The 20,735-nt window shown below is 38.6% G+C and overlaps 2 protein-coding genes across 3 annotated transcripts; one reads left to right on the forward strand and one right to left on the reverse strand.

The window, feature by feature from the left end:
- Positions 1 to 5,472: 5,472 nt before the first annotated feature.
- LOC120437034 (lectin-like) lies at positions 5,473 to 8,021 on the reverse strand. Its single transcript, XM_039607763.1, has 4 exons — positions 7,872 to 8,021; positions 7,393 to 7,731; positions 6,930 to 7,021; positions 5,473 to 6,099 (listed from the first exon to the last, which is right to left on the reverse strand). The coding sequence occupies exons 1-4, from the start codon at positions 7,963 to 7,965 to the stop codon at positions 5,977 to 5,979; spliced, it is 648 nt and encodes a 215-aa protein (XP_039463697.1). The 5' UTR covers positions 7,966 to 8,021; the 3' UTR covers positions 5,473 to 5,976.
- Positions 8,022 to 13,803: 5,782 nt separating this feature from the next.
- Positions 13,804 to 20,211, forward strand: LOC116333616 (CMRF35-like molecule 9). Of its 2 annotated transcripts, none has more exons than XM_031756849.2 (6): positions 13,804 to 13,944; positions 16,440 to 16,769; positions 17,451 to 17,768; positions 18,133 to 18,201; positions 19,272 to 19,501; positions 19,794 to 20,211. In XM_031756849.2, exons 1-6 carry the CDS (start codon positions 13,905 to 13,907, stop codon positions 19,815 to 19,817), a joined length of 1,011 nt encoding a protein of 336 aa, XP_031612709.2. In that variant the 5' UTR covers positions 13,804 to 13,904; the 3' UTR covers positions 19,818 to 20,211. The 2 variants fall into 2 exon arrangements, with proteins under 2 accessions (XP_031612709.2, XP_039463703.1); XM_039607769.1 differs by having other exon boundaries at positions 13,823 to 13,944; positions 16,587 to 16,769.
- The last annotated feature ends 524 nt before the right edge of the window (positions 20,212 to 20,735 follow it).

The raw sequence follows: 20,735 nt of genomic DNA on the forward strand, positions 1-20,735 counted from the left end.
TGAAGAACTGACAGAATTTAGAATAGACAACGCCACTTACAAAAGAGAAAGTGAGTTTCGGTTTTCTCAGGTCCAGTTAACCGGAAAAAGGTGCGGACATACAGTGAACTTCCAGTTTTCTCACTTTCTTTTCTTCAAAATGTTTGATTTCAAAATTTCTATGATTACTTATGCATCAGGTGTTTTAAACTGGCATTTTATATCGACAAAAACTAATCTAATTGACATAATGCTTTCCCAATCCTAAACCAAGCCAAACCTAACTGTAACCCTGACAATGAAACCACATTTTGAGCCTCAAAAAGGCCTTCAAACTTGTGGGGACCAGGATTTTGGTATCCATAAGGGCTCTTGGTCCCCACAAAGATATGTAAACATGGTATACATGTGACACACACACACACACACACACACACACACACACACACACACACACACGCTGTGACTGTCTTCAGTTAAAAAAATATAAAATAAAAAAAGAAAGACCAAATGAAAGAGGAAGTAAACGTCAGGAAAGCGTAAAGAGGAACACATGTTTGATGTTTTCTCCAACAAGATCAAATTCAAAATGAAAATCCTCCATGGATTGTACTCTTTAATGATGCACAGTGATTTTGGACCACTGTTTTCTTTTATCTACAAATCATCAAAGCTGTAAAATACTGCCCTCTATAAATAAGAAATATTGCAAAAGTGAACTCTGTTCACCTCAAGTGGCTCTTCAAAGCCATCCATGGTTTCTGAGCTGCACATGCCTGAATCTGTAGTTATTTCTCTCATGGGTCCACAGCAACATAAGAGCACTGGCTACTGATCTAATAAAGTATAATCATAATAACATTAATGTATAAATTGTTTTTGTTTGTTTCTGTAAACTGGACATGTAGCATTTTCCAACCTACCACACATTATGCTTGATTTATTAAAATGTTCAATGATCATAGAGGCAGCATTACCTAAACAACATTATGTATTGACCTGGATCAGAATCAGTTCTATAAGTGGATTTTTATTTTGTTTCTTCAGCCTCCACAGCACAAACAACTACACAGAGTTTTACCCTGATCATCTCCACACCATCTTCATCAACTTATCCTAAATCTAGGAGCAGGAGGTGGGATATAGGTGGGTTGCAAAGCAGCTTGCGTCTGTGAAACATGCCGACATGGTAAAGCAACAAACACTGTGCATGCTTTATGAAATTTCCCATCTGGATGCACAGAGGTGAAATGGGATAAGGAAGTATTAACTTTCACAGCTTAAAGTCCACCTGACAACGACACAGAGTCACAGTTTCACTCCAGGATTCTCCAAACCTGCATCAGATTGTTCAGACTTCTTCTTACCTCTGGTTGTGTGTGTGTGTGTGTGTGTGTGTGTGTGTGTGTGTGCGTCCTTACTGTTGATTGTGTCTCTGTATAAGATAAAGAGGAAGGTTGTAGTGAACATAAAAGTTATTACAGAAACGTGAAGGTGAGTTTCTCAGAGCATTTTGTGTCTGTTGAGTGCTGAGCTGTGTGTTTGTTCTAAACACACATAAATAAACATAATAGTCTTCATAGACCAATAACATCGTCTTCAGTTATTATTCAGTCTGCAGACAGCCCAGCTATTATTTAAGGAATATATCCCAGTCAAAATCAGTGAAGCTGATGATGATGATAACCATAATAAAAGACAATAAATGAAAGAAGAAGCTGATTTCTTTTTTTCTTTTCCTTTTTTTTTATGATTATGCCATTTACAAGACGAATGAGTCCTGCTGGACAGGAACACTCACATGTCAGGGTTTCATATGTGTGAAAGCATTTTTGTAGAACTGTTGCCTGACACAGCGATGGTCTGACTGTATATAAGTTCATGACCCCATCTGTGACCTCACTAAACACTTTCACTATGAGTTTTTTGTGTCATTCACTAGTTTCCGTTCTTATTGAATACATAATGAATCGGGATCCAAGTCCCTGTGTCAGTGTTAAAGAGAGTTTAACCTCAGTCATCCAGCAGTGACACTCTGTAACCCTGCTGCTGAAGCAGAAGTAGTGTTCATTCAGTCAGTGTTCACAATCCAAAGAAAACAATAGATCATGCGATTTCCCCATTTGCACGTATGGATGTACCTGCTTGTAATTAGTAGAAACGGTGGTGTTAAAAAATTAAACTTGTGTAACTACAAGCATACTCTGGCCCGTCCAAGTTGGAAAGGAAATACCTTAAACAGGTATAATGCTTGTAATTCAGTGACATCGTTGCCCTCATGCAAAATTAGAATGCAAAATATTTTCCTTGCAGGAAATGGATGGAAGTCAAATCAAAACAAGTCATGCATGTTTGACTGATTACTGTTCAACATCACAGAGACGAAATTTGCATCACAGGGGCATCAAAAGTATGTAAAACAGTGTCCTCAGATTCCCAGAACACGGGATGAAAGCAACTTTAACACTTTGACTGGAAAAACTGAAGAAATGTACATAAATACTAAATAGATATCCTTAGAATAAATTTATTCTGAGTGTATCTTGACTTTATTTTGTTTAGGTTGAAGTTTTTCTTCTATTGTGTGTTTTTCTTTTTTTGCTAGTTTATATTCTTAGATGTGTCGACTCCTTTTGCAAATAACTGAGATGCAAAACTAGAACTCAAAACTACAAAAGTCAACTGGAACAACTACTACTGACTCTGCTGCATTAGGCCAGATCTTAGGGATACTGACGCTGATGCTAAAATCCTCAAAGATCTTTTTGAGGAAGAAAATCTCCTTGAAGTCTCGCTACAAGGTAAAAGGCCAGAAAAGACGGCTGCTGCAAGTCGTACAATAGTAGGAACGGGGGAATGCAAAGCTAACACATTTGTTTGATAAGCTAAAAGAGTTTCCTTCCTGTTTTATGACAAAAATGAAAACTGGTATCAAAGGTCATCAAAGGCCATTAAAAGATCATTTGCACTTATGTAACCTTTTTTAGAGAAACATCAACGAGAAGAAAATGACAAACTTCAGTTCAGATTCAGTTATGCAGCAAAATAAGAAGTCCAGACTTCTTTTAAATGTTGATGTCTGTTAGGTTTTTGTATTGTTGATTGTCATTTATGCTTAGAAAGATCTACTTATATATTCTTAGAGTTTTATAATTAGGTGTAGATTGGTAGAGGTTTGATCCTTAATAGTCTGCAAACTTTGTGTGCATTCCAGAGCACTCTGGTTTTCACAGCCACACTCTGGGAGCATGGGAGAGGTCGTACCTTGTCTTATTGTTTTATGGTAGGATAAACATATCTATATCTGTTTTAGTCTAAGTGCCTTTTGTTTAGATGAACTGCTGGACTTCCAGGCCAGCAGGTTTAGGGAAGTCTTTATGGGGTCATGCTTTGACCCCACACACACACATAAACACACATACACACACACACACACACACACACACACACAGGGTATTCTTTGTTCACATGTATACCTATGTAAGATGTCATATGTTAATGAACCTATGCATATTCATGTAACCACAATAAAAGAGCAGTGTTACGGGAGAGTGGACGAGAGCAACTGGGGTCAAGCGAAGGAACGGCGTTTGTCCGGTTCTCTCCCGTGCACGTAAAACATAAAGAGCGTTGCCTACTCGTGTCTTGCTTGCTGTGTAATTACATTGTCTTCAATGTTCCAGCGAATAGGTTCAAGCTACAAACCTATCAATGTCACTCTTGTGCTTCATCTTGTGTTTGAGCTGACACACACACACACACACACACACAGAAAAACACTTTTGAATAGCAATTAAAAAAATTCTTCACTAAATCCTTCTTCAGCTCTGCTTTTAAAGGATGCTATATCACACTTTTATCACATGCTACATAGTGCTATGTTTTGTAAGCAGCATGAACAATGGCCTATAAATTACTTGACCGATTAATTCCCATTCAGCCATGCAAAGGCTTCTGGAGCACCCTGAGCTGTCATAGGGTGAAAGGTCAAACAAGCAGGGTATACCGTGCTGTCCAGCTGGTCACATCAGGTCAGCGGGGCAGAGTTTTGCACTTCCCTGTGACAGTCTCCCTGGGCTAGACTGCTAGTGAATAAAGCTCTTATCACTGAGGTCAACATAAACTATGATGGGCTTGTGTGTCACATTTACTGTCATACTGCAACATATTGTTAGAGCATGTTATTTTGAACACTGCGTCTATATTGTCAAAAGTATTCAGTCACTCATCCAAATGATTGACTTCAGGTGTTCCAGTCACTTCCATGGCCACAGGTGTACTGGTGTACTATTTCTATTTTATACCTGCAAAGTAAAGTGACAATAAAGGGCTTTTCTATTCTATTCTATTGTGAAATAGAATAGAAAAGACGACTGTGAATGAGTCGCTCTGAGGAGTTCAGTGAATTCCATCATAAGATGCCACCAGTCGTGAAATTTCCTCGCTATTACATTTTCAACAGTCAGTTGTTGGTGGTATTATAACACAGTAGTGGTGCCAGTGCACAGTTTCTCCAAACTTTTTCCGAGCCTTCAGATTAGTGAGAACAATGTGTAGAGAGCTTCATGAAATAGGTTTCCATGGTGGCGCAGCTGCAACCAAGCTTTACTTCACCAAACCCAGTTTAAAGTGTCTGATGCAAAGGTGTAAAGCATGCCACCACTGCCCAGGGTTAAAGTCTTCTCTGGGTCAAGGGGCTGGATGTTCTGCCTCTACATTTCTGCAAATAGTCCCTAAAATAAACTTCCAGTGCTACTTACTGATGGAAATCCTTATTTCCAGGAAGCAACAAGGAAGCTGCAAAATACTTAACCCCCCCCCGAATATGTAATGTTTATAACAGCTGAAGAAGACAAAGTAATAGTCTTACATCAGAACACACACCAACACAAACCATAATCAACCTGAGTGAACAGAGAGTCAGATGAGACTTTTGCCTCTTTTCTGGGTTTTAACTTCCTCCATCAAACTGCATCAATACAAGGATGTTTCTATTGCCTGTCCTGCTTTCTAAGAAATTAGAAGAAAAGAGAAAAGAACAAGAATCGTAGATGATCAAGCTGTCTTTGTGTCCCTCTGCTTTGGGTTTTGACCTTCTTCCTCTGTCTGCTGTGAATGAAGCACAAAGTTAGTTGTCTAAGGAGAAAAAGCGTCTGGACTTCTTTAGGTTGCTTGAAGACGTTTCACCTCTCATCCGAGAAGCTTCTTCAGTTCTAGGGTCAAATGGTGGAGAGTCCCAGATTTAAGCCCTGTGAGAGTCTCCCCAAATTATGCTTAATGATCCCATAGTTAGTGTTGCCTTTATTTTTTTGTGTCATCCTTTTTAAACAACAGTCAATGCAAATGAATAACAAGTTACACAAAAAAACTGGATCACTTCTTTATTATCTTCTCAAACAATTGTATAAGCATCAACATTCTCACACATAATATTTACTTAAAAGTTGATGTGAGTAAAACATAAAACAGAAATCCAGCTGATTCAGTCTGATTCAAAGAGCATCTAATGTTTGCACACAGGCCGTTTCCATTGCTTAATCACTTTAGCTCACTTTGTTGCAACAGTCAGTCAAGACTTTAAAATAAAGACTTTGGTTAGTTGAAAAGATACGTAAAGTTGAATATTTGAAATCAATAACTCAAGCAAAAAGAAAACAGCAAAAGAAAGAAAATGCAAACGACACTTTACATTAAACGATGACCTACCACCACAATTTCATCAAAGCGGTCTGAGCTGCAAAAAATATTATAATTACAGAGCGTCCTATCACCAAATACCCAACAAACCTGCTGTATCTTCAAGTCTAAGTGTTAAAAGGTATGACTAACATCTGAAACTATGTAAAGCCTTACTCAGTGACAGTAATCACACCAATTTTTTATAGTTTTCTATTCATAAAGTTATCTGAAATAAGATTTGAATGATTTGCTTTATTTGAGTTATTCACACAAAGTATAGAATAATATGATAATATTTCACAATAGAGCCTGAAACCTTCAGACGATGCTCTTCTTCTTCATTTCCTCGTCATCCTTTTGGAAGACTGATCCATCTGACTGCTTCCTCCAGCTCAGTTTGATGTCTCCCTTTACTCCCTGCTCCTTCAGCTTCTGTTTGATCTGAGACACACAAAAACGTACTTTCTTGAATAACACTCACTCAGTCCATCACTCAGTCTTTCATAGTCAGCTTAGTTCACGCTTAGTTTTTAATGAAAAATGACCAACATTGTAATTTGACTTCAACAGTTCAGTGTTATGAACTCCAGAGGAAAAGGAGTTTAATAAAGTTCAAGAGATTAGATGTGAAAGATGTTTCATCACTCCGGACATTAAAAAAATCCCTTATTTCTGCTCTTTGTTGTATCTTTCAGACTCTGATTACTATTTTTAGATCGCTCTGTGAAAGCGTCATACTGACCAATTTTCATAACCAGCAGTGGCGGTCCTAGCCTGTTTGGTGCCCTGGGCGAACTCTCCCTCAAAAGCCGCTACTGATAACCCAGGACTACAACAAACTACAAACCAGAGACCAAACAGGATCATGGTCCTAACCCGAGGCGTCACCTTTTGGCTTGAACACTGTGGACTGTTGATTTTCACAGTACTCAAAGGATTACTTCCCACAGCTTCATCTGCCAGGATGAAACAGACTGAGACTCATGGCTCTTACATATTGCTTTTCTAACTGAGAACCCAAACCCTCACTCAGCCTAAGGTACTTAGGCTGCATTTAGTCAAATGCAGGAATCATCACCTTGCTTTAAGCTTATATTCAGAAAAGTATATTAAGGTGTATATAAGTATTGTGTTGAAGCAGATACAGTAGGTTAGTATTAGTATGTGTCTGTACACATCACCAGCACAGATCTGTGTTAGACTTAGTGAGATCTTGGACAGACTCTTTGTTGTTTATTAATAAGTATACATTTAAATGTGTAATGACTTACGTGGTTCAGCATGGCTTCCATCACATCAGGGTGGGTCAGATCAGGATTGGAGTTTATCAGATTCACTCTCACCACTTGCTTGTAAACAGGCGCTTTGCAATAACCAAGAAGAAAAATAGTTACATAGTTACTGCTGCATAAGAAACAGGAACAACTGCTTACAATGAAACAAATCTGAGTGCAATTTCTGCAATGCAGAAAATGTCAAATCATGTATGACCCAAGAGTCTGTGTACAACAATGGTAGATCTTCCCTTTACAGAACGGGGCACAAAGCAAACCATCAAATCATGATTATCTGGTCATTGATTGGGTTAACAGAACTTTTAATTGTGTCAGATTACTAATCGTTTCATACATGTTAAGCTAAAACCGTCTCTGTTTATATGAATGCGTTTTGCAAATTGTGGCCGACAGCAGCAGGATCAGAGGCCAGACTAAGACTTTCTGACACATGGCTTACCGATGTAGCAAACAAATTCTTTCATGGAGTCACAGGTCCAGTCCTCCCATTTTGCATTTAGTAAAAAGTTTGCTGCCACACAAGACTCGTGTCCCATCAGATTGTTAGGTTCAATAATTGTCCAATATCTTAATGAGGAGGTACTTCCATTTGTCCACTTCCAGGAATCTCTGAAAAGGCCAATCCACACCTTCACCCCTGCAGGTACCACCTCATCTATCTTCTGGTTCTCTGTCATGTTCCTCACACTGGCCAGGTCTGTGTAATGAAGTCTGCAGTAGCTCTGGGCCTCCGTCCACGACATGAGATTGTCAATGTAGACAAATGTCATAGTCGACCCTGAAAACAGACCACACTCAAGTCCTGTGTACAACCATAAATGCATTTGTAAGTCTAAACAATTAGGCTATTGTTGAAACGTCAATCAAAGTTCAGCAACAAAAATTAAGAACATGACCTGCTTTGTTGAAAATCCTCACCTCTGTTATCAGAGCAGACAAATCTGTAGAAACTCTCACAAGGATAATCAAACCACAGTCCATCAACCATCAGTACGCAGAATTCTTTACTCATTAGGTTATCTGGTTGCCAAGGTGACCAGTTTCTGAACTCAGCCTCACTGTTTTCTGACATTGACCACCTCCAGCCATTGATGTCATCATACAGCCCGATCCAGGCTCGCTGAAAGCACCGATAATTTTTTATTAGACATAAAATATATGAGTTAGGCTGTCAGATTATCAGTAAGAAACTAGGTTAGGTCTCAGGGCAGAACATCTTATTTTGGTATTTCATATTTTGTAAAATTGTGTAATTGAGTTTTAAAAAATTACTGAGCTTTTATCAGATTCACTAAAATAATTATTTGCTTGTAAATTTTAAATTCTTTGATGTTTACAAGCAAAAAAGATTTTTAGCAGACAGATCCTAACCCTAACCCTGGATGGGATGCTACTCACCTAGTGAAAGTAAGAAACATAAATCTGTGTTATGCAAAAATGATAATGTATCACAGTTTTATTGTCAAAGAAAGAACATATTTGAAGACATTTTAAAAATGTAATCATTTATGGGTTCTCCTGAAGTAATTTCTATCTTTACATAAGAACTTCTAGGAGGGGTCATTTTGTTAACTAATTTTTCAAATTGATAAATGCAATTCAGCCAAAGCAAATAAATACAGATTTCTAAAAAAAAAATACTGTAGCAGCTTCAGTGCAGATTCTTTATTTGTTCAGATTACTTCTCCACACTCTGGACTCTGCGGTTGTCAGCTATGTCTCCCTGCTTCTCTCCACAGCTGCCTGGTTCCACGTGAGTCTGGTCAACTTTGTCTGACCCACTCTCTCACACGTTCACTTATTATTCTGATTTTATCTGACTACACTTCATGATATATTTATCTTTCAATCACATTTATCAGGCATTAACATGAATTTTTATGGAGTCAGAATTAAGTCTTCAGCAGTTCTGGGTGTAAGTGGTCATAACCTTTTTTTCCTTTTTAAACCGCATGTCCTAAATTTATTATTTGATAAATAATTCATTTTTAGTAAAAATCATGGAGTATGAGATGGTGGGGTTTTATTTTAGCAGATTTTTTACACAATTCTTAAAACAGCAGACAATCTAGTGTTAATGACTGCAGACGGAGAGGATATTACATGTATGTTTGGTTCAAAGAGTCAAAACACTCTTTAGCACAGAGTAGATCTACATAATGGATGAATTCATTAGAGTGCACTAACCAGCAATCAACACAACCAAACTGTACATAACCACATCGAAACAGAAAGCAGTGAAAATCTGACAAAATGTAAAAACATTTATTAAACCCCGATCCTTTTATCCCCATGATAGAACAGAGAAAACCGACTCATAGTGTGTTAAAACATTTATATTTCTTTTTATTCAATCATCTTCCGAAAGAGAGAGACCCCTGCACAGCTCAAACGCCGGTTGCAAGAGCTCTAACATTAGAATCATAAACTGTGCCTCATATAGGTTTTATTTTGGTACTTTACACGTCACACAGTCTCATTACAAGCGAAACTCCTATTCAGTTCCTCTTTTCTGTGTCTGATTTATTAATATGCCTGTGCACTAAAACTTCCTGTTTTTCAGTCAGGCTGAGCTCTTAGTTTGTGAGTCAAAGGTGGCCTTGCTCTACAAGCCTTCATTATTAAAGTACATAAAACAATCTAATGAGCAGATACACATTAAAAAATATTTCTTTTGTCCCTAACACATTCAATATAGTTCAGTATGTTTAGTTTCAAAAAGACAAAAAATTGAGTTTACATTGCCGTTCTCCATGATGGTCATTTTGCTCAGTTCCACCATGTCGTTCAGCGTCTGCACATCTTGCATGTCGTCTATAGCAGCCAGGTCTGTGTACTTGTCTCTGCAGTAACTCAGCGCTTCAGTCCAGTTCTTCAGCTCATAAACAAACTGGTAGTAATGTTTGGAAGTGACGGCACACAGGCCTGTAAAAACAGCATATAAGCAACTATTTGGATTAAATGTGGTCTCAACATTTTCGCTTCACTGTTACATTACATTTCTATATAATTACTATTTGGTGTAATTATTAAAGAAAAGCAAAAAATACTGAAAAGTGTATTTTTATGTTTTGTGAAAAACTGTCAAAGGGAGACTTTTTAATGACTACAAGTCAAGTCAAGTGGCTTTATTATCATTTCAGCCGTGTGCAGTGGTACAGTACAAGTGAAACGAGACAACGTTCCTCCAAGATGATCACAGTCAACACAGGACCACATGAAGTGCAAGTGTGCAAAAACTGCAAAAAACAGTGCAACACCAGACAGAACAGACACAAGACAGTGTAACAATGACAGTGGGTTATGCAAAAAGTAAGTATAATAATAATGGAAATAATGGAATAATAATGGAAAAATATTACATTTAATAGAAAATTAGAAGAATCAGACAACTTGCCTGTTGCGGCTATGATGAACAGAACTTTCTCCATCCCTGGATGTTTCGTGTTTTGTCCTTTAGTCTGTTGATATTCAGCAGCTGAAATGACTTTTTTATCTTTGTCTCCATGCAAAATGAATATGCAAGGTATTTCCAAGAGGACTATGAATACATGAAAGCTATGAATGTATGAGTGTGTGCAGAGGTCAATTCAAAACAAGTCAAATCAGTTTCATTTACATTCATTATTTTGCATGAGGGGGGCTTATACAACAAATCCACCTCTAAACTTTTCAACTAGAAACACTTTTATGACACTTCATCAAAATATGATGTTCATGGTCACTCTCACATGTACTGACATTTTATTTGTGCACTCCACTACACACACACACACACACACACACACACACACACACACTAAAAACTAATAACACTAAAAACACATCTTGAGCCTCAAAAATGTCTTCAAACTCGTGGGGACGGTCTCTACAAGTATAGTAGCATCTTCACATACCTGCACTTTGAAACAGCTTCAGTCTTTCTACTTGTACATGATGTTGATTCGTGGATAATATCCAAATCCATGCGGAGCCATAAATCAAGCTGTATGAAGCAGTGGCTAGAGCCAGAGAGTGGAACCAAAGGCAAAACCAGAATTGGGCCACACCCAAAAACATTGGTTCGCTGTAAGGTGAAAAGGCTCTTTGTAGTCATAGTTACAATAGTAAAAACATGGCTGTGGTGAGGTAACGTAATAATGAACTGACATCCATCATGACTGATTCAACAATCAGGCAAAGTGTGGCCTGCTGTTCTTTGGATGTTGCACTGACTTCTGTTGTGAGCTACTTGAAGTGCTTTAGGATTATTTTTGGCAGGCGAGTCCTGGGAAGGTTCACCATTACTCCAGGTTTTCTTTTTTATTGTCTAAAGGCGAAGAAAGATGCCCAACGGATTTACTTTACCAAATGGACCATCCCAGCCTTGCCGTAATGGTCCATCTGATTCACTTTTTATTGTCTATTTTATTTTCACTTGCTGAATACGGGACAGACTTGACTGGTGGAAAGAAAGGGGAGAAAGAAAGAGGGAAAGAAAAAAAAAAAAACCTGAGAAGAGGGACGGGGAAAAAGGGCAAAAAACAAAGACCAACAGAATAAGCAAAAAAAAAAAAAAAAAATACATATTGATCACCTGGATCACCTGTTGAGAAAGAAAAAAGAAAGCAAGCAGAAGAAGACAAGAGTAATAAACAAGATCACAATGATATATGGGAATATGACAGTAAATACTAAATATTAAACATTATGGTGCAGCACGTGAGATCGACAGCGCACAGTGCGCTTTGAGGTAGGAGCTCAAAAGGGTGTAGTTTGTGTGTGTGATCACCCGTGTGTACACCTGTGAGCATGAACGCACTTGTATTTAAAAGGTTCCTTCATGTAACGATCTGCTAGAGGGTGTGGGGGGGCCACAGCCCCGACCTCCAGGGCATGAAGCAGGTATGGAGGAGATCAAAACTCCAGACATCCAGAGCCCCCAGAACACAAGAGACCAAGGAAGACCAACAGAGGGCAGCGCGCCACTATCCCAGAAAGAGCTGAGGAGAGTCCCAGATGAGGGGTCACTCAGCAGCCGCGGAGCAGAAGCCAGGGGGGGTTGCAGTGACGTGCCCATGAGCTCCGCCGGCAGCCAGCTGTGCCAGAGTGACCGAGCCCCGGGCCGAGGTTTTCTTAATTTCTGGAAAATGCTTCACACTGTGGTTCACATTAGAAATGCAGTCTTTTCCAGACTGATAGATATCAGTGAGTTTGTTTCTCAAGTGTTTGCTTAGTGTCATAAACTGGCTGCACAGCAGGCACAAAAGGACCCACAAGCAGACTCACATTTATTAAATTTAACAGAGTCAGAAGTTAGCAGGAAGTTAGCTTGCTGAGAGGTTTCTGAAACAAAATAAAACGTACAGCTCTGCTATCACTTCCAACATAAATGAAGACAGGAAACTAAACAGCAGTGACGTTTGTAGGGTTACTGAAGTTGGACTAGCTGGTATATAATGATGTGCTACGTGATCACTAGCAACACAGCTATGTTAGCATAACATAAACAGTGAAGCTGGAGGATGAACGCTAACTTTTTCCCACTCGATAAAAGTTAACGTGAGGGTTCCCGATGGTTAGGGACAAATGCAATTGCATGGCAGGATGCTGTAAACGGACCAAACTTCAGTCAGGAGAACAACTGAGATAATCCATCCACAATACGAGGTTAGTCATTAATATACTGCAACAACATGGTAATAGAGCAGCTGCCAGAGAATTCAACATTAATGAATCAATGGTACAGAAGTGGAGGAAGCAAGAAGAAAGAGTTGAGTAAAGTTTGACTTCTCTGACTGTTTTGTTTCGCTTAATGCGCCTTATGGTCCAAAAAATACGGTAGACATGACAAGACCAGGGAAGCAAAATGAAACACACTGAACATGGAACACAAGACCTTCACAATAAAACAGGAAATGAATGACTGCAACACTGACACATGAGTTTGACAGAGGAGTGGAGGAAAGGCAAACGAGAGGGAGCGAGGGAGAGAGAGGAGACATGGCGGGCTGGGGAAACATGAACTGGAACACAAGAAGGGAAACAAGATGCGAGGGCTCATACAAGCACACAAACACAGACACACAGAGACAGTAACAGCGGGCAAAGACATAAGGGGGAACCAAATAATCCAAGAAACAAACAGGGACTATAAGAAACTCAAAATAGAATAACTGAGACTATAATTGAACCTGAATATAACTGAGAACCGTGACACTTATATTGCAAGATTATCTTTTGTTTTTGGACATATTCAGCCTACTTTACTTTTACTTTGTCAAACAGTCTTTGTTTGAGTTCCTTTTTTTGGGCTTACTTACAGTAATCAGTAAGTGAAGTGCCAGTCAGCAGATGTTTACCGATGTATTTTAAGAAGACTTGCATATTCAGCTCTTGTATATTAACTGTCAGGATGTGAAACTGATTCAAAATTGTGAAACAAAGAAAGTGATCTTATTTTGTCCAGTAAGGTCCCTCCCTAATGTAATGTTAACTGGAAGAGGTTGTGGAAGTTCAGTGAACTCACAGGTAACTTCCTTTATTTTGTTTATGACTTGCAGTTTGTTTGTGTGTGTGTGTGTGTGTGTGTGTGTTTGTGCTTACCCCTGCACTCTTTGTTGGCGATTGTTGAAAGCCACAAAAGTTTACATCAATGCAGAAAAACAATAAAAACCTTTTAAATACGCTTCAAACTTGTCACCTGCTTTTATTCCTCTTGAATAAATTACACACACACACACACACACACACACACATCATTCGGATTTTCTCATATGATGAGAATTGAAATGATTTTGTGTGTGTTTCTAAAATGTGCAAATGCACACAGAACAGACAGAAAGAGGAAGTAAATGTTAAATTAAAGCAGCGTCAGCTCCTGATTGATCAGACACAAAGACAAGCGACTGACAAGGTTGAAGCTGTTCTCCTGAAGTGTAACATATTTCCTCCATTTGGATCACTTTGGCTATGAAGCTCCTCCGTGCTGTGATCTTCTTCTTCTTATCAGGTGAGAACAGATGACCTTTGTATTGCTGTAGTTGTGTTTTTTTTTTCCAATTAATCTTTTTATAATATTGATGCTAGCATCTACAGAGGGCGCAGAGGTGCTTGGTTGTGTTCCTGAATTTTTTTGGCATGGCTGATATACAGGATGCAAAAGTTTGGGCGACCTTGTTAATAGTCATTATTTTCCTGTATAAATCGTTGGTTGTTACAATAAAACATGTCAGTTAAATATATCATATAGGAGACACACAGTGATATTTGAGAAGTGAAATGAAGTTTATTGGATTTACAAAAAGTGTGCAATCATTGTTTAAACAAAATCAGGCAGGTGCATAAATTTGGGCACCACAAAAAAAGAAATGAAATCAATATTTAGTAGATCCGCCTTTTGCAGAAATTACAGCCTCTAAATGCTTCCTGTAGGTTCCAATGAGAGTCTGGTTGAAGGTATTTTGGACCATTCCTCTTTACAAAACATCTCTAGTTCATTCAGGTTTGATGGCTTCCGAGCATGGACAGCTCTCTTTAACTCACACCACAGATTTTCAATAATATTCAGGTCTGGGACTGAGATGGCCGTTCCAGAACGCTGTACTTGTTCCTCTGCACGAATGCCTTAGTGGATTTTGAGCAGTGTTTCGGGTCGTTGTCTTGTTGAAAGATCCAGCCCCGGCACAGCTTCAGCTTTGTCACTGATTCCTGGACATTGGTCTCCAGAATCTGCTGATACTGAGTGGAATCCATGTGTCCCTCAACTTTGACAAGATTCCCAGTCCCTGCACTGGCCACACAGCCCCACAGCATGATGGAACCACCACCATATTTTACTGTAGGTAGCAGGTGTTTTTCTTGGAATGCTGTGTTCTTTTCCTCCATGCATAACGCCCCTTGTTATGCTCAAATACCTCAGTTTTAGTTTCATCAGTCCACAGCAGCTTATTCCAGAATGAAGCTGGTTTGTCCAAATGTGCTTTAGCAAACCTCAAGCGGCTCTGTTTGTGCTGTGGGCGGAGAAAAGGCTTCCTCTGCATCACTCTCGCATACAGCACCTCCTTGTGTAAAGTGCGCCGAATGGTTGAACAATGCACAGTGACTCCATCTGCTGCAAGATGATGTTGTAGGTCTTTGGTGCTGGTCTGTGGGTTGACTGACTGTTCTCACCATTCGTCGCTTCGGTCTATCTGAGATTTTTCTTGGTCTGCAACACGTTCTCACTCCCAAAGCGTAACATTTTACGCTAGGTGACAAATGGTCAACATATTACGTTTTCGGGCACCCAACGCGTTCCTACGTGACGACATCGGAAAACTGCGGACACATGAGAACCATTTGGACTCAATCTACACATCTTCGCTTTTTCCCTTAAAATCGCTTGGGAAAACACTATTTCACGTCATTAAAGTGCTGGTTAAGGTTAGGAATAAGGTCATGGTTAGGTTTAGGGATAAGGTTATGGTTAGGTTTAGGCGTAGGGACACGGTTATGGTTAAGGTTAGGAATAAGGTTATGGTTAGGCATAAGGTTATGGTTCAGGTTACAAATAAGGTTATGGTTAGGCTTAGGGATAAGGTTAGGTTTGGGGCTGCAATACAGGGCTGGAACCCACCGCGTACCATAACAACGTGGAAGGTCACCTTTCGTGCTCCTCAGGAACGCCACGGGACGTGACAAAACGTCGGGATGTTACGCCTCGGGAGTGAGAACGGGCTCTGGTCTGCCATTTCGAGTCTTAACTTGAACTGAGCCTGTGGTCTTCCATTTTCTCAATATGTTCCTAACTGTGGAAACAGCTTAAATCTCTGAGACTGCTTTCTGTATCCTTCCCCTAAACCATGATGGTCAACAATCTTTGTCTTCAGGTCATTTGAGAGTTGTTTTGAGACCCCCATGTTGCTACTCTTCAGAGAAAATTAAAAGAGGAGGGAAACTTACACTTGACCCCCTTAAATACTCTTTCTCATTATTGGATTCACCTGTGTATGTAGGTCAGGGGTCACTGAGCTTACCAAGACAATTTGAGTTCCAATAATTAGTTCTAAAAGGTTTGGGAATCAATAAAATGACAACAGTGCCCAAATTTATGCACCTGCCTGATGTTGTTTAAACAATTATTGCACACTTTCTGTAAATCCAGTAAACTTCATTTCACTTCTCAAATATCACTGTGTGTGTCTCCTGACATTTTTTTTACTGTAACAACCAAGAATTTATACAGGAAAATAATGACTATTAACAAGGTTGCCCAAACTTTTGCCTCCCACTGTAGGTGCTTCAGACCTGCACTGGTTAGCATGTTGTTCATTTAGTTTCTCCTGTCAAACCTACGGTCACAGACAGAGGGAGGCAGAGCTGTCTGTTAGGGCTAATTCCCAGTTTAGCTGTCACAAGAAACGCACAGTTCATGACCATGGCACAGACAAACAGATCACATTTTTGACCTGTTTAACATCTTGTATTGACACTGAGCTGAATCACCTGCGTTTATCTGTCCAACAGGTACAACTGGGTTTGTCAAAGCCAGCATTTGGATTGGACCTGAAGGAGGGAATTTATCACTTTATAATTACCTCACTGTGTCTGGAAACATAAAGTTCTTCTGTAAAGAAAAATGTGAGCAAGCAGAAAACATTCTCATTAAAACAGATGGAACCACAGCTCAGAGCGGCAGATTCAAGATTGAATACAAAAATGCATCTTCAGGAAGAGGAAGGCTGTCTTTCGCCATCACACATATGACCAAGTCTGATTCAGGAAGGTATCGATATGGTTTGGGTAAATCTTCAGCTCCAGATTCATACTCAGACATTGAGGTCAGAGTTTCCAATGGTGAGTTTCTACTAAATGGCCTGTATCTATATAGCGCTTTTATGGTCCCTAAGGACCCCAAAGCGCTTTACATATCCAGTCATTCACCCATTCACACACACATTCATACACTGGTGATGGCAAGCTACGTTATAGCCACAGCCACCCTGGGGCGCACTGACAGGGTGTCATCGAATTCATAACTGTGGAACCATCCACTATGGAACGCCAGGACTGCCATAATGAATTAAATAAATACATCAATTTAAATAATGAATTAAATGTGTAAATAATTAATTAAATGTGCCGTAAATATTTTTTAATTAATTATTTCCAATTTTAATTATTGCCACATTTCATTAATTATTTAATGGTGTATTTAATTAATTCATTATGGCAGTCACCTGCATAAACTCTCAGGCTAAATATATTTACCCTGTATACAGAGCTATTTTAACTCAGACACTTTAATTTGTTATTATGTAATTCATAGATTACACTGACTTGAATTCACTGAATACATTGTACTAAAAGAAGTTCAACTGACTTTAATTACACCCATGCCAGACTAGATTATAACACACTTTGGGTAATAACACACTGAAGCTCTGTGTTAGACGAGTACAGGAAATGTTGTCATTAGAATGTAACAGCTGACAGGAAGTACAGATAGTACTTAATGAGTTTTCATCTGTTTTACAGAATTTAATAAAAGCTCTGGAATCTTTCGTGCGCAGACTGAGGGAGAAGAAATCTCATTTCCATGTGCCAATGCTGTCCATGGACAGAGGAAGTTCCTTTGTAAGAATCCGTGTAAAAAAGGAAATATTTTCATTGACACAACTAATGACAAAGCTGAGAATGGCAGGTACAGCATCAAATACACAAAAGGATCTGCGTTTGGACTTCAAGCAACCATCAGACAGCTGACCAAGTCTGACACGGGACAGTACTGGTGTGGTTACGGCGACCCTTTGTCTCCTGATTCATACGACACTGATGATGTTTTTGTCGTAGAGGGTAAGTTTCTTTACCAAATCATGACAAATTTTCTTTGTGTATTTATAATTGAATTTGTTTCAGAATTTGTAATTAACCATTTTCACCAAAATCATTATGTTTCTAACACACACACACACACACACACACACACACACCATCAATCCTAGTTGGATGTGTACAAAGGGATCAGCTGAGCCACAAGCCAATGTGGGCTATGACTGAGATCAGCTGATTTTTCATGCTAGATTTACTTTATTATGATATTCATCAGAACATTTTGTGTTAAATCTTACCAGTAGGATTATTTAATAATTATATTTTCTTATTGTCATATTGGGTATTGATTTTGTATCCAGTTGATTGTTTTGTTTATTGTTCACAGCTTCAAAACCTTCTGCCTCCACACCTTCATCGAGTCAAACTGAATCTGCGAGCAGGAGCTGGGATCGAGGTGGGTTTCAAAGCAGTTGCAGCTTCACAGCATCTGTAGAGAGGTTAAATGAAAATTACATCCTATTGATCTTTATGGCCATTCGGAGCGGGCACGCTCCGTTTTCCGTAACTATTTTAAAAGCTAGTGTAATATTTTTTTTGCATATGAAACCGGAGGAAGTGTACTTACATCACATACATTCAGCTTGTGCTAGTTCATGGTTTCCTTCCACATAGAGCTTTGCAAAAATTGCATGAAAAGCATTTGCAGCAACAAAAACACAATATTCCAGAAACACGCTTCCGATCTGATCATCAGCACGATCTAGCTGATGCCCCAAACCAGAAGTGATGTCATTTTCATGGAAAATGTTTGTTCCTATAGGGCATTTACTGAGATAAGCTGGTGTTTTTAAAATTCATGTTTGAGTTTATGCCTTTCTGTGTAATTTCTGGGATGCTTAGAATTCAGATTACACTGTAGGAAATAGTTTATTTTGATGCACATGCTGATTATTTTGCAAATTTGCATTATAACTTGGCTCTATGGTAAATCTTAAAGGGTTAAAAGACATTTTCCAGTTGGTGAAGGTATGTGTGCTGGTACTGAGGTCAGCTGACCTGTCAGGTTGTGACCAACTTTGACTATAGGTAAACTAATGAGATACTTAATTAAGATAAGATAACCTTTATTAGTCCCACACGTGGGAAATTTGTTTTGTCACAGCAGGAAGTGGACAGTGCAAAAGTTATATAGCAAAATTAGAATACAATAAGAATAGAATAGAATAGAATAGAAATAAGAATACTGTACACAACTGTAAAGAATAGAATAAAATAAAATACTATATACAGTAGAATAAATAGAATAAAATATACAATAGGATGAAAATAGAATGCAAATGCTTTATACAACTGAGTAAAAAATACAACTTTTTCAGAAAAAGAAAAAGAGTATTGCACTTAGTATTGATTACAGTATCGATACTGTATTTAGTTTCTATTGAGTACTGTTAGCACGATTAACATGCTGAATCGTACCAGGATTTTCTTTTAATTGATTAACTGCTTTGCGTTGATCGTTTGCAGCTTCAAACCCTCCTGACTCAATACAACAGGCAACAACACAGAGTCACACTTTCACTCCAGGACTCTCCAAACCGTCATCAGACTGTCCAGGCTTCTTCCTGCCTCTGGTTGTGTGTGTGTCCTTGGTTGGAGCTTTACTGTTGTGTGTTGGTCTGCTGCTCTACTACATTAGTAAATTGAAGAGGAAAGCTGTATTAAACATCAGAAACAATGACTACACGATCATGAAAGTGAGTTTCTTTAAGTCATTTTGCTTTTTTAAAAGATTTATAATGATAATCACAGAAACCAAAGACAATAAAAATCTGTTTAATTTACTGCTTAAATTTTCTGATTGATACGTTTCATTACGTTTTCACCAACAGTGAGTCTGAACAACATCAGCTTCAAAGTCTAATCAGTGTCTGAGAGAATAAACAGTTATAATCTGTGTGGAAGCACAAGGACACACGGTCATTTGGATCAAACTCATTCAAGAATTTTAAATATGTTCTCTGCTGAATCTTGTTCTTTTATTTTCAGTTGTCTTCTATCAATGATGATTAGACTCCTTCCTCTGCACATGAAGACTCCAAAAGGACCAGGAACAGAACTAACCTGCATTTATAAAGATGGACATGTAAAAGTAATGCTCACATTGTGTAGCTTAAGAAGTTTAGTCAAAATTAAATTTTCGTGAAAACCAAACAAAAAATCTAATTGAAGTGTGTGCAGCATTTTTGTTTGTCAGTCAGAGTCACCACACTAGTAAAATGTCAACGTGATGATGGCAAAAATGCCATAAAATCTGAAGGATTCAGTACATTACAAACCAGCGGCTGTTTACATTGTTGGTATGTTGATCTTTTACAAAGATCTGTGAGCACATCAACATATCATGGTTGAACTGCCTTTTGTACATTTGTGATATTGACAAATAAAGAAAATAGTTGGATTTTGAGCATTTAGTTCATAAGTCACTCCTCAGCTACGGTCGCCATGAGTGCAGAGCGAGAACATACATGTGGGGTTTGTTTTGTTTTTACCTTGGTTCGCTTTCATAGTTGTTTTTTTATTTGTTTACTTCATGGTTTTATTTTGTTTATTTTGTTCTACTAATGTAAGGTGACCTTGAGGGTCACCTTACATTAATAGAACAAAAGGTGCCTATGAATAAAATGTATTATTATTATTATTATTATTATTATTATTATTATTATATATTGATTTCAGTATATTTTAATCATTATAGCTTCATCTCAGTTTGATTTGTTGTTACACAATACATTTCATCCATGGCCTGGTTTGAAAATTTTTCAGCTTTGCTTCTGCTGTGTTTAATGTGAGTGAAGTAATGGTAACTGGGCTTTACTAGTCCCTAAGGACCCCAAAGCGCTTTACACAACCAGTCATCCACCCATTCACACACTGGTGATGGCAGCTACATTGTAGACACAGCCGCCCTGGGGCACACTGACAGAGGCG

The sequence above is a fragment of the Oreochromis aureus genome, unplaced genomic scaffold (genome assembly GCF_013358895.1).
Source record: "Oreochromis aureus strain Israel breed Guangdong unplaced genomic scaffold, ZZ_aureus HiC_scaffold_373, whole genome shotgun sequence".
NCBI lineage: Eukaryota > Metazoa > Chordata > Actinopteri > Cichliformes > Cichlidae > Oreochromis > Oreochromis aureus.

Bases quoted from the DNA above. Each gene is read 5' to 3' on its own strand.
- LOC120437034 (XM_039607763.1), bottom strand. From the start codon at position 7,965: ATGAGTAAAGAATTCTGCGTACTGATGGTTGATGGACTGTGGTTTGAT. The intron at 7,732-7,871 runs GTGAGGATTTTC...GTCTGTTTTCAG, and splicing joins TGTCTGCTCTGATAACAGAG to GGTCGACTATGACATTTGTC. The intron at 6,100-6,929 runs GTAAGTCATTAC...TGTGTGTCTCAG, and splicing joins TGGAAGCCATGCTGAACCAC to ATCAAACAGAAGCTGAAGGA.
- LOC116333616 (XM_031756849.2), top strand. From the start codon at position 13,905: ATGAAGCTCCTCCGTGCTGTGATCTTCTTCTTCTTATCAG. The intron at 16,770-17,450 runs GTGAGTTTCTAC...TCTGTTTTACAG, and splicing joins TGAGGTCAGAGTTTCCAATG to AATTTAATAAAAGCTCTGGA. The intron at 19,502-19,793 runs GTGAGTTTCTTT...TTTTATTTTCAG, and splicing joins ATGACTACACGATCATGAAA to TTGTCTTCTATCAATGATGA.